The 23,013-nt window shown below is 36.3% G+C and overlaps 1 protein-coding gene across 3 annotated transcripts in view; it reads left to right on the top strand.

Annotated features, from left to right (window-relative positions):
- LOC115436646 (adenylate cyclase type 1-like) overlaps positions 1–23,013 on the top strand; it is a 45,245-nt gene that overhangs the window by 9,530 nt on the left and 12,702 nt on the right. For 2 of the 3 annotated variants that reach the window (XM_030159547.1, XM_030159546.1), the window contains exons 4-8: positions 7,440–7,551; positions 16,147–16,274; positions 19,643–19,801; positions 20,901–21,042; positions 22,373–22,528. In XM_030159547.1, the coding sequence (XP_030015407.1) occupies positions 7,440–7,551; positions 16,147–16,274; positions 19,643–19,801; positions 20,901–21,042; positions 22,373–22,528 (697 nt within the window). The remainder of the gene's footprint in view (positions 1–7,439; positions 7,552–16,146; positions 16,275–19,642; positions 19,802–20,900; positions 21,043–22,372; positions 22,529–23,013) is intronic. The other variant, XM_030159548.1, reaches the window with a different exon arrangement.

Raw genomic sequence — 23,013 nt, 5'->3', positions numbered from 1 at the left:
ACATTTGTGATATATAAATAAACAAAACCAAACATTGGTACAAAAGGGTTAAAAAGAAAAAAAAGGGGGTGAAATGGACATAAGACATGGCCTTAGATCAGGGGTGTCAAACTCATTTTAGTTCAGGGACCACATTCAGCCTAATATGATCTAAAGTGGGCCGGACCAGTAAAATAATATAAATAATAGGATAAGAACTTTTGAGTGAAAAAAGTAAATTCCGTAATGAAAATGTTTACATCTACGAATTGTACTTGAATATAACATAAACAAATATGAACAACCTGAAAATTCTTTAGTAAAATAAGTGCAATGTTAGCAATATTACACCTTAGTTTATCATTTATACATGTGAATCACAACTTAGAGATCACAGCGGATCTACAAATACACAAAACATGAAATAACAGGGAGAATATTATTAAAATTCCACATACTTCTCTTAAGACATTTCAGATATTCACATTTTTTGTAAAAGACTAGTCGTTAAATGTGAACATTTTTGTGTAATTTTACTTTTTTACACTAAAACACAGACAAATTTACAGTTTTCATTATTCATAAGTTATTATGATAATATTTTACTGGTTCTGATCCACTTTAGACTGAAATAACCTAAAATGATTTTAACATCCTTGATTGTTAATATCTTCAGTGTCATTTTTGCATTTCACAAATTCATCCCAGGGGCCGGATTGGACCCTCTGGCGGGCCGGATTTGGCCCCCGGGCTGCAAGTTTGACACCTGTGCCTTAGATAAACGATGGTCTAACCGGTGTGACATACCTAATCCATCTTTCCCATCTTTCTAAAAACAAACCTTGTTGTAGTCTTATATTGTTGTGTGTTTGTTCCTTGGCTGCTCATTGTAAAGCATCTTTAAGTACCTAGAAAAGCGCTATATAAAACCGATGTAGTATTATTGTTACAAAAGTAATTCTTTCCATCTCAAAAATGTCATAAATGATGTCAATCCACTCCTCCACTGTAGATTCTTCTAGTTTAAGCCACTTCCTTGTTATGACTTTCCTACAAACAGAACTTAAAAGATATATATACAGTCTTATGTTTAATTGTATATATCTTTTCCTATCAAGTGACATCTTAATTTAATTCCTTTTTGCTTCCTCTACCTCTATGGTATTCTCATTAACAATTTGCATTTAATTAAGTGTGATTAATAATATTAAAACTGTGATAAATGAGGTGCATGCACTGTTTGTTATCACCACTCTCACTACTGAAGATCATTCCTATTTATCACATTAGATCATTATTTAGTCCTCATTTATTACAGCCTATTTAATGCCATTCCAACAGCGAAACAGATTACTGACAAAAAACCATTTAATTCACATATTTGTGTTTCAAAGATGACATGCTTGTGTCGCTGATAATCAAATTAATTATACAGAAATGTGTTGCAGTACAGTCCTCTGTGTTACATCAGATTATTGACCAGACTTCAGCACACATTGTAGCTCCGTTCAGCAGTAACCCCACAACTGGCACGTGTCTTGTGTCCTCAGCAATCTGAATAAATTGAAATCACACTTTCCAAAATAGCTACAGTGATACTGCCTATGAGGGAGGAAGGAGATTAACATAATTGGGTGAATAACTCGCTTGATTATGAGCCATTGGATTGGAAATGATGGATGAAACAATTTTAAATATCAGTCCATTTTAGTTACTGCAGGAATAGCCATGTTTGTGCTGCAATAATCTCATCTGTAGTGGTTTACAGTATCTACTGCTTTGTATGTTTACAGGCAAAAACTATGGGAGGAGGTAGTATTGAGGTGGGAATAATGGCAAAAACAGGTACAGAGTTATTAATAGAAAAGCATCATCTCTAGTCTCTGTGGTGCATAAAATATGCATAAAATACAAGTAGCTGTAAATGCAACATTAATCTTCAAACTCGTGTAAATATTTTCTGGGTACATGTTCCGATGTGTCTAAAATGAAGTAATGAAGAAAATAACGTGCACACACAACACAGTATTGCAGTTTAATAAGTGCATGCTCAGCAGTTGCTATTACAGACTTTGCATTTGTCTTTATGATTTAGTTTGCCTGTCCAACCACGCTTGGGTATCGTTACTAATTTCTATCCACGCTTATGTTTTATGCTATTTAATATAGTGTATACCCTGAGATTTTGTTCTTTTTGAACAAGATAAAGTGCGCTCATTGCTGACATTAATACAGTGCTTAATCATAAACATTTATTTGAGCACTGACTGTGCAGTTACTAACAGAAACATTTGTGGCCTATTTTAAATGTACCAGCAGCATTTCTTGACCTACATTAAATGCTGATCACAAAACATTCATCAACAAATTCCTCCCAAGCACACTGTATCTGAAGACGTAAAAAGTTGTGATTTCTGAACTAAAGATTAATTAAACGTAGGCCTTGCACTGTTATCATGCTTCAAAATAAAAACAAGTAGTGCCAGGCACAACAAACCCCGCCCCTCGCATGTATTGTAGTTTATTTTGCCATCGATCCAGCTGATGTCATCATGTCTATGCGTGTGGTGATGTCAGCATATCAACTGCCTCTATATATGCGCTAAGTTTGAAGTAAATCGAAACAAAATTTATGTTTTTATGGACATTTGAAATGTCGCTCTTTATAAGTAAATGGGAGAAAAAAAAGATTTAAAAAAAAATTCATAAAAAAAATTTGAACTTAGTCCTACTTTTCCCAAAATGTGACCACATCTATCATGGGTCACTGGCATAAACCCAATTTGGCATGAATTCAACCAATAGTTTTGCTGCTAGAGTGTAAACAACAAAAAAAACAAAAAACCAAACCAAAAACAATACCCCTTGTCACCCTTTCGGGGAGTGGGGTAATAACTGGTTGGGGTGAAGGTACTGTGGGGTCATGAGGAAAGTAGAAGGCAATAAAAGTAGTAGTAGTAGTAGTTTTTTTCTCTGAATTATTGTTTATAAAAACTGCAAGACCCATCTGCTTAATACTAATAAATACTAGTTAACTAAAAAAAAACTATTTATAGAAGTGAGGTGGGTTGGATTTGAAAAAAATAAATACAAATCCTACACCGAGGCAGATCTAGCAAAATTTTGCACAGGTTTTAAAGCACCCTGTTGATGTAGTATGTAAATGGAGTCAACATTAGATCTACCAAGTAGAACAGGAACAAGATCAAAAGAAAGGAAAAGGAAAGGAAGGAAAAATCAGAAAGAAAATTTTACACTATGGGCCGAATCTACTAAGATCCCAATTTGCATGTACTAATTTGCGAACACAATCTAAAATTTTGCGTATGGGTTTGAACCGCAGTTTGTGGGTGATTTACTAAGATTGCTTGCGTAAATGTCAACAGGTGCAAAGTCTTATAGACTGCCCTGTTTAAATGAGGATTTTGCGTGTGCTAAACTGCTCTGGGATACACCAGCACTAATAGTAACTGAATGATCCAGATGCACAGAAATGTAACGTTGGAGGAGTTTGACTGCATGACTCATTCATTCATTTATTTTTCATTTTAAAGGTGTATGTGGGGGTGGGGGTGTGGATTGAATGACTGTTAGGTGCTCCTAATTTTGTCACACTGTAACCTAATATCGGTGCGTAGTTTTAATCACAATCATCAGGAGTGGAAAAGAGACCCGTAAAGTTCATATATTTACATTTTCTCCTCCCACCACAGGCACAATTGCGTGTAAACACCCCATATTACATATTCATTGTGGCAAACGTACTAAGTGGATGCAGACGCGCTATTTTGCACCTTTGAAAGACACAACCCTTAGTGCGCACTGCTAGTAAATCAGTTTGTACATTTTTGTGTGTGTGCAATGAGTTTGCACACATTTTAATACACACAAACCTTAAGTAGATCCGGCCCTTAGTGTGCACAGTTAGTAAATCAGTTTGTAATTTTTTTCTGCATGTGCAATGAGTTTGCACGTTTCATTACACGCAAACCTTTTGTAGATCCGGCCCTATAGGTAAAAGTTCTGCTCTGTAACTAATTACAATATTTACTCCAAATATATAGTGCAGTAGAAGAATAAAATACCTTTTAAATGACTTTTGGTGAATTTATTGTTTGTTTCAATACTTTGAGGAGCTTATGGACATGGTTGTAGTTTGTCCTATACACAGTTTTAACCCTAAAAGACCTAAATAATGGCTGTCGACCAAAAGCATATACTGATTTTAAGTCTTTAATAACTTCTAAATCACTAATCCTACCAATGCGTGTAAATAATTTAGGTAAAATGCAGTTTATCAGCTTTTCATCAACATTAGACACTATCCATTTGGATGTTCCGAGGCTCCATCGTGAATGTGAAAACACAGTCATCTTCTATAACATTGACTCACCTGTAAAACCCACCGAGTTTAACAAATGACAGCAGATTTAGACACATATTTTTATGTTCAGGTAATGATATATTTAGTTGAAAAAGCTATTTTTTCTCCAGTTTCCTCTGTTCTGATGTAATAACCTGTTTCTGAACATCTATATGATCAATAAATTAAAAACAGGGAAATGCTGTATTCTCACTAGGATGATATTACATGAAAGGATGATCCTGTAGGTAAGGTTAAAATTTGAATAAGATAAGTGAATTTGGAAGACACTACAAAAATATTCTTAGGCTTTTAAAGATTAAGAACACAAAATTCACCTCTGAACATCTGGATAAACTAAAGAAGCAGCTAAACAAAAAGTCTGTTTTATTCTATTTTTTGTATTTTTTTTTTGCTACTTCGTTCATTTTGCACCGTAAGGTCTTAGAGTTTTGTCATTTCAGTTCTCCATATGTTATGCACATATGCCGAAAGTGACAATAAAGCTGACTTTGACTTTAACTAACATAGGACCTCACACTGTCATTATTCCAGTTTTCCTGTTTAATCACACTAACACTCCTATCTTCTTTTAAATACATGATTACTGTGGTTATTTCATAGTTTGTCTGAGTTTACATTTCAGTTCTTTGAATAAACCAACAGAAGGCCGAAACAAATTTACACACAAAATAGTTTTGGCTCAGAGTCTGGAGAAGAAATAAAAGAGAATTTTTGTTGTTTTAGTTTGTGAAGATTAAATAACTGGGCATGTGTTGTGTGGGTAGATCAGTTAAAATCTTGTTTTTTGTCCAGCTCCTTTGCTCTATTGTTGGGTAATTTGCTGCATGCATTAATTCTGCTCTTAATGTTATCGTATCCTTTCTGCAATTAGATGTTTTATTTCACTAGACAATCTGAAATACTTTAATTAATCAGTTCAGACATTTTTAGAGTTTTTGTGAAGTGAACTTTAAGCGTTTATACTGACACGATATCCGGTGTTTCAAATATTTACGAGACATAATTCGGTCTATTAACCTACATTAACCCATAAAAACCCAAACATCCACTGGTGATCAAAGCAATCTAGTCATGTAAAGTGTTTAATACCTGTTAATCCACTAATCCTATCGATACATGTCAATAATTGGTGTAAAATGCAGTTTGTCAGCTTTTCATTGTCATCAGATATGACCCATGTGGACGTTCAGAGGCTCTGTAGGGAACCTGGAAACATCGTCATCTTCTATAACATTGATTCACCAGTAAAACCCATGGAGTTGGATCAGTGACAGTGTTATCTGTTCAGTTAATGATATAATTTACAGAAAAGGTCACTTTTTCTTCAGTTGTGTCTGTTTCTGAAATAATAACCCCCAATTTTAATCTTAGCTTTACTGAACTTTTGCATGATCAGTGAATTAAATATAGGAAAAAACCTGATTTTTACTGAAAAAAAAACCAAAAACAAAATACAGAGGATAATATTAAAATAGATGGTATTAAATACGGGTGTTAGAAAATATAGGTTTTGCAATATATTGCGATATTTCATTTTGCAAAACTGTATTGATATTTAAAAGTATTGGGTCAATATTTTTAGATATTTATTCAAATGCAGATATGGCGGAGGTTCATTTTTGTTTGTTTTTATTGTTTATATCTCATTCATTATTATTTAACACTGTTTTATTAAATAATGGTTATTTGAAGCATCCTAAAAGTATTTCTTACTGTCTGAGACAGGCAGATGTTAGTTCCTTTGTTGAAATTTTACAAAAATAATGTTATGATGTTAGTTATGAACTAATAGAATATGGACATTTTAGCAGGATCTTGATCTGTAATGTCTGTAAAACATAATTGAAGTTTTAACACAGGACAATTTTGTGATATAGCATTAGATCCTGTTGTGATCAAATAAAAATGTGTTTAGTATTTGTGCAGATTTCTGCTGTAATTCCATTCTTCCAGGAAATAATCATTTTAAAAAAATAAAAAAATAAAAATAGCCTTTTAAGCAGTATCATGATATATTGTGATATATCGTATCGTGATCCTAGTATTGTGATTTGTATCGTATCACCAGATTTTGGCCAGTACACACCCCTAGTAATAAATCACTTAAAAAAGGTTCAATACACAGAAAAATTAATTTGGGAACAGCCACAAAAGTAGCACTGGGTCTTTATGGGTTAAAACATTTGCAGAAATTGAATCCTTTGCCCCTCATTACGGTGACAACTGTGATAAAAAATGATATTTAGCAACTCCCCCTTCAAGATCCAGCAGTCTGTCACACAGTGAAAACTCCAGCCCACATGAAGACAAGAGTCAGCTTTCAGTAGGACACCTGGAGGCATGCAGGTTGTTCAGGACAGTGACAGTTTGGGCAAATCCTAGAGAAAAGTTGCTTTTCTGCTGTGATACAGATTAATAATGAGTGGTCTCGTGGAAGCATGGGGAGCATAGGCTTTAATATGAGTGTTCCTTGTTTTTCCAGGGCTTATTGAGAGGTTACAGTGGAACATAACACGTGAGATCATCAGCAGAAATCACCAACAGCACATAAAATGCTTTGGGTATATAGACAGTGAAAATGACCTTAGCCACAAACTGTAAACCTGAAGCACTTTCAGTCATGTATACCAGCTGTCAAAAGGGTAAACAAGTTCACCGGGAGATGGTGACAGCACCTTGATGGTTGCATTATATCCTAGAACAGCCTCTCTGCAGCTCCAAACAGGACATGTCTCCACCTTGATCCCCGTGAGAATGATCCTGCTTCTATTTTAAGTCGTTCTGCTCGACTGCGCTGCCAGTCAGTTAGAGAATACAGCAGAATTTTATTTTTCCTCACCGCTGCAGGTCATTAATTTGGATGTTTGATTAGTTTGCTGTAAACACATTACCCAAAAAGAATGTTCAACCTGATTTTGGCTCAGGTTTCCTAAATGTAATTTTAAAATAAATTCCTGGGAGTTAATCTGATCAGGCACCCAATAATCTTGTTTCCTTGATACAGTATGACATGTTGCTATAAATAATCAGCATTGACTCAAATGCTTCTTTTGTCTCTGTCTGTCTCTTACAGCATCCTATTTGCAGATATAGTAGGTTTCACCAGCTTGGCCTCACAGTGTACAGCCCAGGAACTGGTTAAACTACTCAATGAGCTGTTTGGAAAATTTGATGAGCTCGCTACGGTAAGTCTATTTCTGGAACACATACATGTATCCCTAAATTACAGTCATGGTTGGCATTAAAGTCTGCTCTTTTTCTGTGTGTACACATTGTCCAAACTTTGACATGGCAAGGCTATGTGTGCGTGTGTGTGTGTGTGTGTGTGTGTGCTGCTTTGGCCACAGGCTGCTGGCATATGCCACTATTGTACCAGCTTAGCATGATGTCACAGTGAATGCTGCAAGCCCATATGATGCATAATATGATTATCTAGTGCTTCATTTGAGGAAGACTTGACAGACCTCTTTAATCTAGGCCAGATTTACCCAGGGCTAAAGCTCGCTTCCAGTTCAGTTATGTGAAAGAACTGAATGAAGACTTCAAGCATAGATAGGTTTGTCCCAATCTCCTTTAGTGGCTATGTGGAAAAGATTTGAGCTCTTCCAATAGTCAATGTCACTCTTTGTGATTCCAGTACACTAACTTTTGTTGACTGTTACAGTTCGTACTTACACTCCTGAAACTGATGATAGGTTTTTCCTAATGAAAATACTGCAGATGTATTCATGTGTCTTAGCTGTACCTTTACCTGGTCTCATGTAAAGCTCCCCTCTAGTAAAGCCATTCTGTCTTTATTATTTGGTGAGCATTTAGCTGTCACATGCATCTTGGTTCAGTGAGACGGTTGAGCCCCTGCAGATCACCCTGCCACAGCCTTATCTACATGTAATCTGGCCTCTATTACTTACACTAGGCACATGCCCTTGTCAAATCCATTAATCCAAAGGATTACAACTCACCCTTTTTTGCTTTCATAGAAGGTTTTCTTGGTTGTTTTGAGAGCTCTATTTATAACATTTGTTTATACACCAAAATAGAACTAATAACGAAAAGGAATGTGCCTCTTGTTGACTTTTTCTATATTCTTATCAAAGGACTGTCGTTTAATTAGTCTCACATCATTTGCTTTGCATGACTATTTTCGTCAGCTGTCTTCACACTATCCAAAATTGCATTTTACCCCCAAATTCTATTAGTTAAAACAAGATTATGATATTTATCAGGGATGTGCTGACATATCTAACATACATTTGTTTTGGCCTTTTTGCTGCTATAGGCCTGTTGGCAAATAAGATGACGTACACTGGCCAATGTTTGTTGTGTTACACTAAAGGGTTTAAGAGGATCTCCTTGTTTCTTTGGCACAAATAAAAAACTGGAACAAACAACCAAAACACAATGTCCTTTTAAACTGCGGTATTGGTTTAGAATGTCACAATCACTAAACACATATTCATTTAAGTCAAATCCGAGCTTCTCTTTCCCTATTCATTTCAGAGACTGAGCTTCAAATAGTACGTTCTCACTATCATCTACCAGTGTAGTTTGGCCAGAATAAATGCTATCTTGAGCTATGGCAATTTTCATACTGTTATGATTTGAGCTGTCTCATTCTTTTAGTTACAACTGAATAGACTGGAATAATCTCTGCTAGGCTGCTAGTTGGAAGCCTTGTGTTACACTGAAAGGCTGTCCCAAGTCATGAAACTTGTCATCAAATGTTCTAGCTTTGCCCTGACCCAAAGCCCCACTCATTCTGATCCACTTTGGCAGGAAGTGGCAGTGCCAGTGACTCATAGCTGTGGTCATTGTGGGCACGCAGGCTCTTCTCGTTCCATACGAAGAGCGGGCGATGCCACATGGCCACTGGGCATCATCTCATAATACCATTCCAGCACCATCCCCACACCACCTGTCCACTCTTTGGACTTGTCAAGCTGCAAGGGAAGAGGGCCAGGAACGCAGTGTTCTCCTAAAGTGTTGTTAATGTAGTAGAAGTCTCCTCTCCTCTCACTTCCTCTCCTTTCTTTTCGACTCATCTCATCTCCTCTCGTTTCTTCTCCTTTCCTCTCCTCTCCTTTAATTTCTTCTCCTCTCCTCTCGTTTCCTCTCCTCTCCTTTCATTTCCTCTCCTCTCCTTTTGTTTCCTCTCCTCTCCCCTAGTTTCCTCTCCTCTCCTCTTGTTTCTTCTCCCCTCCTCTCATCTCCTCTCGTTTCTTCTCCTCTCCTCTCGTTTCTTCTCCTCTCCTTTCGTTTCCTCTCTTCTCCTTTTGTTTCCTCTCCTCTCCTCTTCTCTCCTCTCCTCTCGTTTCTTCTCCCCTCCTCTCATCTCCTCTCGTTTCTTCTCCTCTCCTCTAGTTTCCTCTCCTCTCCTCTCGTTTCTTCTCCTCTCCTCTCCTCTCCTCTCCTCTCGTTTCTTCTCCTCTCCTTTTGTTTCCACTCTTCTCCTTTTGTTTCCTCTCCTCTCACCTCCTCTAGTTTCCTCTCCTCTCCTCTCGTTTCTTCTCCCCTCCTCTCATCTCCTCCAGTTTCCTCTCCTCTCCTTTCGTTTCTTCTCCTCTCCTCTCCTCTCGTTTCTTCTCCTCTCCTCTTATCTCCTCTAGTTTCCTCTCCTCTCATTTCTTCTCCTCTCCTTTTGTTTCCTCTCCTCTCATCTCCTCTTGTTTCTTCTCCTCTCCTCTCCTCTCCTTTCATTTCCTCTCTTCTCCTTTTGTTTCCTCTCCTCTCATTTCCTCTAGTTTCGTCTCCTCTCCTCACTCACTTTTAACTTCAGCTCCATCAGTCCATCAGTCACCTCTAATCCTTAAAAAAAAAAAAAAAAATTATATGTGTATATACATATATATATATATATATATATATATATATATATATATATATACATATATATACATATATATATATATATATATATATATACATATATATATACATATATATATATATATATATATATATATATATATATATATATATATATATATATATATATATATATCTTTACTCAGACACTTTTTTTTTAGGGAGATTCCTGTTTACATTAACCTTTGTTTAGTCCTCTGCCAGTCCTTAAGTTTTTAAGTTGGTGTTTGTGCAGGTGGCATATAGAAGGTTCATCACAACTTTTTTTTTTTTTTTTGCTGCCTGCTGCAACATGCACGTTCACCTCTCTTAACTGATGATCCTGTATTCTTTTGTTGCAGCAACACTATGGCCTCATTCTAATGGAGGAAATAGTTCAAAATGTTATTCATTTAATGAAAAAGCAATGTGTTTTTTTTTTGTTTGTTTTTTTAATGTCGCAATATGAGCACAAGTAATTCCATGTCAAATCAGGGGATAGCATCACCAAATATGCATTAGAGGAGTTACAAAAAAACCCAGCAGGCTTAAAAACAATTGCCTTGGCTTATAGAGCTATGCCATATTAATAAGAGTGGAAGCATAAAATCACACACGGAAAACAAGAAAGGAAAAAAAAACCTGACACTGATCTGTATTTGCGGTTTGATTCCCACCACCCACAAGAACACAAGCTGGGAGTAATTATAACTCTTCACATCCAAGCTGAGAATCTGCAGACTACGACTGAGACTGAATACATGGGGGACAAACATCTCAGGAAACCACTGAAACCTTATCACAACCCAAACTTTGTTGCTGGTCTTTATTAGCTTATTATATAGCAGTGATTTATCATCATTCACACAGAACAGAAACAAGAGATTTAATAAATGGCTCACATTTAGTTCTAACAGCAGGTCGACTATAGAAGGAGATAAAAGTGTGACTGAGATTTGTAATTCTAAGTAAGTAGAATTTAATCTGACACACCAACTGGTCCTGTTCAGCTCTCCTCACTGTCACTACCTGCCTATCCAACAGTCTGTCCTGCATCTGAGACAACAGATTCTGTTGTGAGAGGGAAACAGTGATTAATTGATGGTTGTTATGATGCTATAGAACATTAATAGCCTTGGACAGGATGTGCTTTTGTGTCTGTGTTTTTATGCATGTGTGTGCACATGCATGTGTCTTGCTGTTTCCATGGCAGAGTTTCACAAAGCTTTTCTTTCTTGTCTCTCTTTTCTCTCCTCTTGCAACACCTCCCTGCATCACAGCTTTCAAACTCCTCCGCTCCTTGTCTCTCAGCTTTTTGATTGACATGCAGCAGCCTACTTCCCTCAACTGTGTCTTTTATGCCCTGTGGTTCTCTGCACTCTCTTCCTCTCTCATGTTTCCATTTTTAGGATGGCTCAATGATGTATGTATCTACTGTCTCCTTCTTTTTCAACTAGTCAGAGTTTTCATTTTCATTCAAACAAGTATAACTGTAAAAGTGACAAAATATACATTCGATATGACACATCGTGTTTTCATATCTGACATCTAGTGGCCAGATGTAGCTTTATTTTATAAAACATAACATGGTATAAGTGTACTATAACGAGGAGATTAAGCAGAAAATTCATCTAATCATAAAGATGCTGCAGTTTCTGTTGTAAAAGTCTATTTCTGGGGTGATTAGTATCATGAAAACAGCTAAGAACTGCATTGTATTCTATTTAAATTACAAGTCATGACTGTTCACTGCCCACAGTGTGACAGGTGTCTGCCTGAAACTAAAGCCTGGGTGTAAATATGACTCAAATAGCCCTGTTTGGGTTTGTCTCATGAGCAGGTGCAAGGATCACTGTCAAGTCCTACAGTTTCCCTCAAATGCCTGTCTGCCAGAAAGTGTACACTGAAGCGGAATCCAAACTAAACAAGATTGCTTGGGTTATTGACAGAGGAGTCAGAGAAGAAAATTCTTGTCTTAAAGAAAAAAAAAAAAAAAAGCTGGAAACAAGTTGCATGTCCAGTAAAATTAGGGCACTCATGAAAAAGATGGAATGCAGTAAAAAACAAAAATAGTTCAAGGTTTCAGGTTAACCCGTAACTATTCTTGTGGTGACTTCCAAATGAATGTTCCTCTACATTTAACCTTTTCTAAGCAGGTCATCACCATTTATTATGATATTATACCTCTGCATTTTCCACCGATCACGTATTTTCCAATATGTTCAGTAAAATACTGATCATGTAAATGCATTGTATTTCAGTCTGTATTTCTGCAGATTTAATTACCTAACTGCACTGTAGCATTAAAAAGGAGACCCAGAATTGTTAAAAGACAATAAACAAAGCATATTGAGTGTGCTGGTATGCCTTAAATGCTGAAAGAAACATTATATTAACAAGGATTAACCCATAAATACCCAGTGGTACTTTTGTGGCAGTTCCCAAATGATTTTTTCCTCCATATTTAATTTTTCATAAGTGATTTATCACCATTTATTGTAATATTATCCTCTTTATTTAATTTTTTTCAGTGTAAATCATGTATTTTTCTTACATTTAATTCACTGATCATGCAGATGTGCATTAAAAGTCAGGGTAAATTCAAAGGTTGTTATATCAAAACAGAGAAAATGGAGGAAAAAGTGACCTTTTAAGGAAAATATATAATTAATTGAACTAAAACAAACTTGTGTCACTTGTCAAACTTCATGGGTTTTACTGGTGAATAGTGTTACAGAAGATGACAGTGCTTCCATATTCAATACCTTTGATGTTAAAAATCTGAGAAAATGTATTTACCTGAATTATTATATACATATTATACATGACTTGATAGGATTAGTGGTTCTAAGGTAAATGCATTTGGTTGCTGGTGGCTCTTTAGGTGTTTCAGGGTTAATTTTTCAGCTACTCTAACAAACAAATCCTACTCGTACTAAAACATTGTCTTAAGATGATGTAAAGTTTATGTATGTGTTGCTATAACTGTAGGATATATGTGAGAGTTTTGCTGCTCGAAGATGTTCACCAAGCAAAAAAAGTAAAACTAGGCCACCTTTGCAAATAACAGTCTTGCAGAACTGAACATTTGTTATTTGTCATATCTGTTAAATATATCTAATAGGTTTACTTCACAGAGCTCCAACACCTGCTTGTTCCAACCCACCAGGTTGAAGTGAGAGGAAGAAGTGATGATATATTATTCATTTGTTTTTGCATATGAATGGATAACTTTTTAAATCAATAAAATAGGTCATGACAAAAAAGCAAATATAGTCGCTGTTTGCTTTCAGACATGTATGGATGAAACACTCGGAGAGCCTTTGAAACACTATTAAAGGTTTCTTCCCTTGCAATGAATCACTGTCGACATAAATTGATGAAATTTTGATGTGAAATATTTCAGCAGGCCAAGGTAAATTCAAGTTTTTTTTTGCCTGATAAAAAATACATGATGTTGTAGGATTGTGTGTAATTAGAATTAGGGTTTTTCTACAGAGCAAACATTGGAATTGTGTGAATGCGCACGCAAACAGAGGACAGATTCAGAAACAGACAGCGGCAAACATGTTACGTTTTTTCAAAGACCAAACTTCCACAGGAGTGGATGATGCTGCAACATCAGAGAAGTGTACGTCTCTGATCTTTGTCTGTAAGATAAAGCACTGCGGTACTGCTGCCTCCTTCAGGGACTTGAACTACTGCTTCTCTCATCTTTTCCTTTATACCCACTTCCTGAATGTTCTTCTTCCTGATATTTAGAAATCTGCCTTTTTGTTACTCTGTCTTCGGGCTGCATGATGCTAATTTGCAGCCGTTCATTCATATGAGTGCAGAGTCTGGAGTACCTGGACCTAAAATTACTGAAGTGATTTTCATATTCAACCTTTACTTCCTGTGTGTCTGCAAATGTTTATACTGCAACCATCTCCCTCTAATTGGGCTTATAAATCGATATCTGCATGTCTCTATTCTGCAGCCATCTTTCTTTCTATGCTGATGACCCCCCAGATTGCATACAATGCTTCAGTCACATGACGGAGGTAATCCTGCTGGAGTCTGAATCAGATCCTAAGCCCTCACAGTGCAGATTAGCACAAGAAAAGTACAGAGTAGGAGACTGTAAATACCAGGGTTTCCCTTCTTTCCCGTAGCTTCAGCCATGCTTTACATCTGTTACTTTTCCACCGTGTCCTTATTTAGCCCCGAGAGAATTCACTGGCTCTTTTGCAAGATAAAATTAAAAAAAAAAAAAAGTTTTAATTGTTAAATGAAAATAAGAGACACTTGGAGAGCACACCAAGTGTTATTTTAATAGATAACAGTTATGCACTGCAAGTGAATAGATAAAGAGACAGATTACAGGATTAAGTAAAAAAAAAAGCATAATGAAATGGAGCGAGACCAGAGAAGATTGAATTTAGCCTCATCTGATTATGATACACTGAAGAATAGTAAAATTGTTTTCAGCGTTCAGTTAGAGAAGTCATTTACATATTATGAAATGTTGATTTTTTTTTTTTTTTTTTTTACATAAAACACAACCACACCTTCATCAACATATGTACATGAAATACATATGAACATGGAACTACCTTAAAACACACCATAAATTAAAAGAAAGGCTTAGTATACAGTTACATTTAGCACAATAGCTGATACCTACTGTAATCTGAAGTAACTACAAAGTGTGCAGTTTTGTGCTTTTTCTATTTTACTCTGAGGAGAGTGCTTTGATTTTTACTTTTGCGTCTAAGAATATTTTTGTCATGATCTGCACATGTACCTCCATGCCATCGCACCCTCAGACTGCATGAGCGCTGCATGTAGTTACTAAGCTCTGACTATCTTTCTTTTCTGAAACTCCCATGGCTCCTGAGTTAAAAATAGATCATCCATCTTGTCTTGAGCCCACCGATGTGCATAATTATGAGTCTTTGTGCTGTTCACATGCATGGCCAGTGATCCCATTACCTCCATGGAAACCATAAAGGGTTATGAGACAGTGTCCATAGTAAACCTGGTCTCCCTGGTAAAATGAATGCCTGTTGCTCATATCCTCTAATAATGGGTTATATTTGTAAGCTGCCTTTTCGGGCCACTGTTTATTGTTCCTGTGAGAGAGTGAATCACCTCACTCACTAAAGTGAGACCGATCCGTTCATTTAGCGATCTGGCGTTCAAAGCCTCAAGAGGGAGGGAAATAGCCTGAGTGGGACGTCCACATCATTCCCATCTTCATTTAAATGTAGCTAACAGATAGAAAAACTGCTCTGTGTTTTTGCATGTTCATTAATTATCTCATGTAAGTATGAGCTAAATGAAAAAGGACCGACTTTCAAACTTTCATTGTTTTGTTTCCAGTTTTTGTTTGTTTTTTGTGGTAGAACATTTTGAGCTCTGCAGAAGGATGCACTGTCTACACACAATACAAGTGCAGAGTATGACAGCGGGTGTCTTCTGTTTTAACTTGGCTTAAATAAACAACTGTAAGGAAAATGTTTATGCAGTTTTGAGCATAAATCTTGGAAAAATGTCTCCAAATTATTGTTGTGATGAATTTGTTATTATTCATGGTAAAACTAAGTTTGAAAGGCCATTACTTATGTACCATGAACTCAGCAGAACCTGCAGTAAAGCCTTGAAGAAATGCTTACAAATGACAAACTGACTTCATGGATCGACTATAATTAAATGTCAGAATTTTTAACTGCAACACACTGGTCTCAGACGCAAAGTTTGATTACTTGAAGACTGATGGATTTTGGCACTCTGTTGTGGTGGGAGCCAAACAATGTCTGCTTCTGATGAAATTTAGAGGTGATTTGTCATTTTGTTTCTGATCGAATCTGGCTTTTTCTGACTCATTATTCACAGATGATGACATGTTAATTTTAAATCACCCTTTATTTCCTTCCTGTGTTTTTGGCTGACAGGAGAACCACTGTCGCAGGATTAAAATCCTGGGGGATTGTTATTACTGTGTGTCTGGACTGACTCAACCCAAGACGGACCATGCCCACTGCTGTGTAGAGATGGGCCTGGACATGATTGACACCATAACGTAAGTGATTACCTTTAAATACCTTTAACTACCAGACATATCACATAGTTAGATCCATCTGATGTTGACCCAAAGAGTGCACTTTGTCTCATATAGTCAGGTCTATGTCAACACTTTGTTAGCATTGTGAAAGGGCTAGAAATAAGTCCTGCACCATCCACTGTCATTCTGGAAAAGAAGTAAAACAAAAGATCTCTGGGTTGTTTAGTTCATATCTGGGTGCCTCTATGACACTGGGTTTATTTTCGTACCTGGCACTTTGACAGCTTTTTTTAGATCCAACAATAAAAAAGAAATTTAGACATATTTCTCCCCAGGACGTACCTAATGATGACCTCAGATAAATGCAACAAAATATATATTCTTGCTGGAAGCCATCCCAAAATTAATGAATTTTTAGTAAAATATCGAGGCCAAAAACAGGACCAAAATTGGGACAGGAAAAGCTACCTAGGTGTCAGTGCATTTGATCTGGAACACATGGCTTGAAATGGTCTTATATACCACTATAAATAAAGACACTGTGTTAAATTTGGTGATCCTAGTGGTTTTTCTAATCCAGACATGCAGATTTATCATGAATCTCAGTCTCATTCCAGGTTTCGTGTGTAACCCATCGTGTCCACTCGCGTTATATGCAGAACCTGCCCATTTAAACACAAATAAATCCTGAGTGATTTTGCAACAGCGGTCATTTTTGTGAAACACTGCCTTGCATAATTAGTTCGATTCCTAAAATATATCTGTGAGAGAATAAAAAGATATTCGAAAAAATAGTAGCACGTAATTTTCGTGTCCTTTTTACCATGTTACATACAGATATTTGTATAAAAATAATATAAAAAAATATAAATGTGTTTTATCTGAGAAATACTTCCTCTTTTATCTCATAAAGTATTTATTTTTGAAATAGACTCAAAGTGCTTCCAAACTTGTTTCATAACATTAGTCTACATCTGGTTTGAATTTTTAGCCCCTCTGTCCTGTTTTTAGGGACCAATTTCATAGAGGCACCCATCTTTAAATAAATCACACTTGTTTTGGTGTCTTTGGACAGTGTCTTTGCAAAATAGCATTAAAGAAAACTTGTTTCAGTCAAAATCAGTGTTGTATAAAGTGCTGGAAAGTCACATTTGAGTAGAAGTACTGGTACCATACAAAAAAATTACTCTGATTGAATTTCAGGTCATCAACTGAAATGCTACTCAGGTTAAAGTCTCATCTAGTATTCACTGTACTTAAGTATATCAAGTAATCTACAGTTAAATGTACTCAAGCAATGAAAGCAAAAGTACAAGTAAATGTTAATACCAACCAAAGACAGTCAGAGTTTGGAGTATTATGCTACCACTTACATCAACAGATCGCCAACAGGTTGAGTGTGAACCGTCATTTGCGCATTACACGATTAGACCCAATCACAAATCAGATTCCTGACTTTGTTGCAGTCACCGGTAATCTCAACGGTGAAAACACCAAATTTCTTTTCATTTATTTTTTGTAATGAGTAACGATACTGTGCATTAAAAATATATCAGAGTAGAAGTATGGAATTGAGTTAGGAAATGTAGTGAAGTAAATCTGAAAGTAAACAAAATAAAATATACTCAGTAAAGTACAAATTCTCCCAAAATATACCTAAGTACTATAGTGAAGTATTATTACTTTGTTATTATAAAACACTGGTCAAGGTTTTTTTTTGGTTTTGAGATTAAAGTGACTAAATCCTTGTAAAAGACAATATCAGGTAGAAAAGAAAAAGATGTATGACATTTTTAGAGTTTGTTGTTCTTTGTCGTAGTGAGGAGGACAATGTTATTATACGCTAATAGAGATAGTTAGTGGCCCAGAGGTGCAACAGCCCCAAAAAATTATCCATATAAGAAAAAAAAGAGAACAGCCCAAAAAATTGTCCACTATAAGAAAAAAAAATAAAGCAGCCCAAATAATTATCCATTATAAGAAAAAAAGAGAACAGCCCAAAAAATGATCCACTGTAAGAAAAAAGAGAACAGTCCAAAAAATGATCCACTATAAGAGAAAAAAGAGAACAGCCCAAAAAATGATCCACTATAAGAAAAAAAGAGAACAGCTCAAAAAATGATCCACTATAAGAAAAAAAGAAAACAGTCCAAAAATGATACACTTTAAGAAAAAAAAGAGAACAGCCCAAAAAATTGTCCGCTATAAGAAAAAAAAGAAAGCAGCCCAAATAATTATCCATTATAAGAAAAAAAAGAGAACAGCCCAAAAAATTATCCACTGTAAGAAAAAAGAGAACAGTCCAAAAAATGATCCACTATAAGAAAAAAAGAGAACAGCTCAAAAAATCATCCACAATAAGAAAAAAAGAGAACAGTCCAAAAAATGATACACTTTAGGAAAAAAAAGAGAACAGCCCAAAAAATGATCCATTTGCCCAAAAAATTATCCACTATAAGATAACAAAGAGAACAGCCCAAAAAATTATCCACTATAAGAAAAAAATAAAATATCATCCACCTTTTCAATTAAGGGCTGAAGGCCTTAAAATTTTTCAGCCTATGCTTTTATTTTTTGTAGTGGCCTTAATTTTAAAGCAAGAGACCTTTTGGGTAAACAGCGCCCCCTGAAATGAAAAGGTGGATGATTTTTTTTTTTTTTTTTTTTTCTTATAGTGGATGATTTTTTGGGCTGTTCTTTTTTTTCTTTATAGTGGATAATTTTTTAGGCTATTCTCTTTTTTTTCTCATAGTGAATAATTTTTGGGGCTGTACTTTTTTTTTTCTTATAGTGGATAATTTTTTAGGCTGTTCTTTTTTCTTATAGTGGATAATTTTTTGGGCCGTTCTCTTTTTTTTCTTACAGTGGATAATTTTTTGGGCTGTTGCACTTCTGGGCCACCGTAGATTGTTACCACTGGACAGGTATTTCAGTCCTCCGATGTATTCCAGCGGAGCCAGACTAAAGCATACCTACTAACAGACACTGTACAAGCTAAATAAATCTTTATTTTAATCTGTATTTTACCCTAAGCAAACTGTTAAGAGAAAATTGCATAATATTTTCTTCAAGTACTGCAGCCTGATCCACCATGTGTGCTGTTAGTGTCTTCTAACACTGAACATTTGATTGAGCAGATCCACACTTGGCAAAAAGATAAGAAAGAAAAGAAGTGATTTCATTGAGGTTTTCCTGCATGTGCTGTGCAGATTACATCAAATATGCTCATAACTTGATTAGATGACTGATAAAATAAATTAAAATGTTTGTTTTTTGCTTTGTGTGCTCAGAATGAGAAAATTTTCTACTTTCTGCCAAATAGAAATAATGAGTACCACAGACGACCAGTACAATAGAGATGTTCTGTCTGTGTTTTGTCTCTCCAGGTCAGTAGCAGAGGCCACAGAGGTCAATCTAAATATGCGTGTGGGCTTACACACAGGCCGAGTACTGTGTGGTGTCCTAGGCCTCAGAAAATGGCAATATGATGTGTGGTCTAATGACGTGACCCTTGCCAATGTGATGGAGGCTGGAGGACTACCCGGGTCAGTATTAAGAGTGTCTACAGCTCTGGAAAAAATAAGAGACCACTGCAAAATTATCACTGTCTCTGATTTTACCATTTATAGGTATGAGTTTGAGTAAAAAGAACATTTTTGTTTTATTCTCTAAACTGCTGACAACATTTCTCCCAAATTCCAAATAAAAATATTGTTATTTAGAGCATGTATTTGCAGAACATGACACATGGCCAAAACAACAACAAAAAATGCAGGTGTTTTCCGACCTCAAACAATGTAAAGAAAACCAGTTCATATTCGTTTCTAAACAACACAATACTAATGTTGTAACTTAGGAAAAGTTCAGACATCAGTATTTGGTGGAATAACCCTGATGTTCAGCTCTCACGTGTCTTCTCTCTCCACCATTGCTGTTGGATGACTTTATGCAGCTCATGGTATAGAAATTCAAGAAGCTCAGCAATGTTGAATGGCTTGTGACCATCTACTGTATGTTCCTCCAGAAGTTTTCAAAGTGGGTTCAGGACTGGCCATGACAGGGTCTTTATCTGGTGGTCTGTCATCCACACCTTTATTGACCTAGCTGAGGCCAGGAGCATTGTCCTGATATTAAAAACCAGTCCTCAGAGTTTGGGAACATTGTCAGAGCAGAAGTCCAGTAGTTTTCAATAGTTATTTTTTTTATTTCAGTTACTTTTGTGGTAGTAATAACACTGTTTTTGCTTATTGTTAGAAGATAGTGATGGCCACAGTAGTGATGTTTATACTTCTCCTTCTTAAATAAGACATGGATCAGGTGTTTATTCAGTAGAATAAGGTGTGCTTGTGTTGGAATTCAACAGACACAGGAATGGAATGGCTGTCATACATGCACACATGCTGATTTCACAGGAAATTGCAGTGGTCTCTTAATTTTTTTCAGAGCTGTATGAGTTTCCTTTGTTTATTTCTATAATATCTTTTCTAACAGATTATATAGTTTTCATTTTTAAAATCTCAAGGCTTGATGACTGTAGTTTTGAGAAACTGGGGTGCTTTTTTATGACACATACAGAAGCAAAGAAGAAAATCGCTATGTTTTGTTGTGTAAAATCCTTATCCTATCCGTTCTGGTGCTCTGTAGGAAAGTTCACATCACCAGATCTACGCTGGAGTGCCTAAACGGAGATTATGAGGTGGAACCTGGAAATGGACATGAAAGGAACGCCTTCCTCCAAAAACATGAAATTGAAACCTTCTTTATAGTGCCATCTCACCGACGGAAGGTATCATATTGTAATTCTCTGCTGAGGAACGTATTATTGCATTGCATACTGCATACATCTACCAGAGAAAAATTCTCACTATCACTTGTAACTGCTTTGCTGCATTAGATGAACCTCAAGATTACGTGTTCGTCTTCGTAAAAACTAGACAGTATATTAGACTAGACTAGACGGTGCATTGCACTCATTTGCAAGCCTTCTATAAATGATATGCTAATTGTTATTGATTAACATACATGATGGAGATTAGACCAGGTTAAAGAGGCTAACTAACTTAGCCAGCCTCTTCCTCTCCAAGATCCACTGTAAAACCATCCTTCAAATAGAAATTTACAGTACATGTTGACTAACGCATGCTACATCAGATGATGGAGGTGTCATGCAGTTGTTGTTGGGAAGATCTCGCTTCCAGGCTGTGGAATGGACTGGGGCTATAACAGAGAAAGAAAAAAAATAGCCCCAGGCATCTATCATCTCAAATCTGCACAGTCCGACAAACACACAGATGTATGTGTGGCACTGCATACATATAAACATGCACATCTTCAACAGATGTGCCACAAGCAGCTGGAGAGGGAATTTCAGTCTTGTCTCTGTGCTACTCTATTAGTCTCCTCTCCTCTGCTCTGCTCTGCTCTCCTTTCCTGTCCTCACCTTTCCTCTCCTCTCCTTTCCTTTCCTCTCCTCTCCTTTCTTTTCCTCTCCTCTCCATGTTATGCAAGATCAGACGTGTATATTTTTACACAGGTCCTCATGTGAACCTGTAACATCCCAGTTGCGTGTATTTTTTTTTTTTTTTTTTTTGATGTGCGGGAGACTTTGCTAATCCTCTTAAGAGAGCTGATGGTTAGACTTCATCAAAGACATGGCTCAGAGAAAGATGTGCCCTGACTAAGCTGTGTTGGATAGGATGCTACTCATTCTGCTAGTGGCTTTAATTACTCCTGCTTTAGGAACACACTTCCAACTTTGTATGATGAACAAACCATATATTTCTTAGTGGTATGATAGTAAGTAGTATGACATAACACCCAAACCATGACATATGCTTAACCCTTCTCAAAAATAGCTTCCTAGAGGAGAAACGAGGGCAGCAAAGTCCTAAAACTATTTAAATTACCTAAGGGATTGACCTACCTTATTCCAATGTCTGCTCGTCTCATTCCTAAATACACTGAGCCTGATATTAATGATTGCATGCTTGTGTGTACATGTGTGCATGTGCATGCAGACCAATGCCTTTACTTGACTTATAGACCCTTACATAATATATAGCACTGTGTGGGGTATCATGACTTAATCCTTGTTCCCGTTTCTTATCTGGTGACAGATATTCCCAGGATTGATTCTTTCGGATATAAAGCCCGCCAAAAAGATGAAGTTCAAAACTGTGTGCTACTTACTAGTGCAGCTTATGCACTGCAGGAAGATGTTCAAGGCTGAGATTCCCTTCTCCAATGTCATGAACTGCGAGGACGGTGATAAGGTATAAACTCTGTGTTGTGTTGACGTGTTTGTGTTTGTCCGTGCTGTGGTTTCCGTAAATACAGACCAAAAAAAAAAAAAAGACAATATGAAAACAATAGTGAAAAATATCAAATGAAATGTGTTTGAATTACCTCGATCCCTGCACTAGATTCCTGTGACTTTGACTCAGTCATCCCCCAGATCAGAGTTACCTAACTTAAGATACAGACTTACACTTGGGGAAAAAATTATTAGGCCACCCTTGTTTTCTTCAGTTTCTTGTTCATTTTAATGCCTGGTACAACTAAAGGTACATTTGTTTGGACAAATACAATAACAACAAAAATAGCTCATTAGGGTTTAATTTCAGAGCTGATTCATATCCATTTTCCATGGTTTTGTTGATAAAAACCAAAATCACTTCAGTTCTTACATCAATAGCTATGGCATTGTACTGTCAAAAACAGTGCTTTTAGGCATTCCATGTTTTCTTTTCTGTCTATT

Source organism: Sphaeramia orbicularis, chromosome 17, assembly GCF_902148855.1.
Source record: "Sphaeramia orbicularis chromosome 17, fSphaOr1.1, whole genome shotgun sequence".
Lineage (NCBI taxonomy): Eukaryota > Metazoa > Chordata > Actinopteri > Kurtiformes > Apogonidae > Sphaeramia > Sphaeramia orbicularis.
This window is presented reverse-complemented; position numbering and strand designations above follow the sequence as displayed.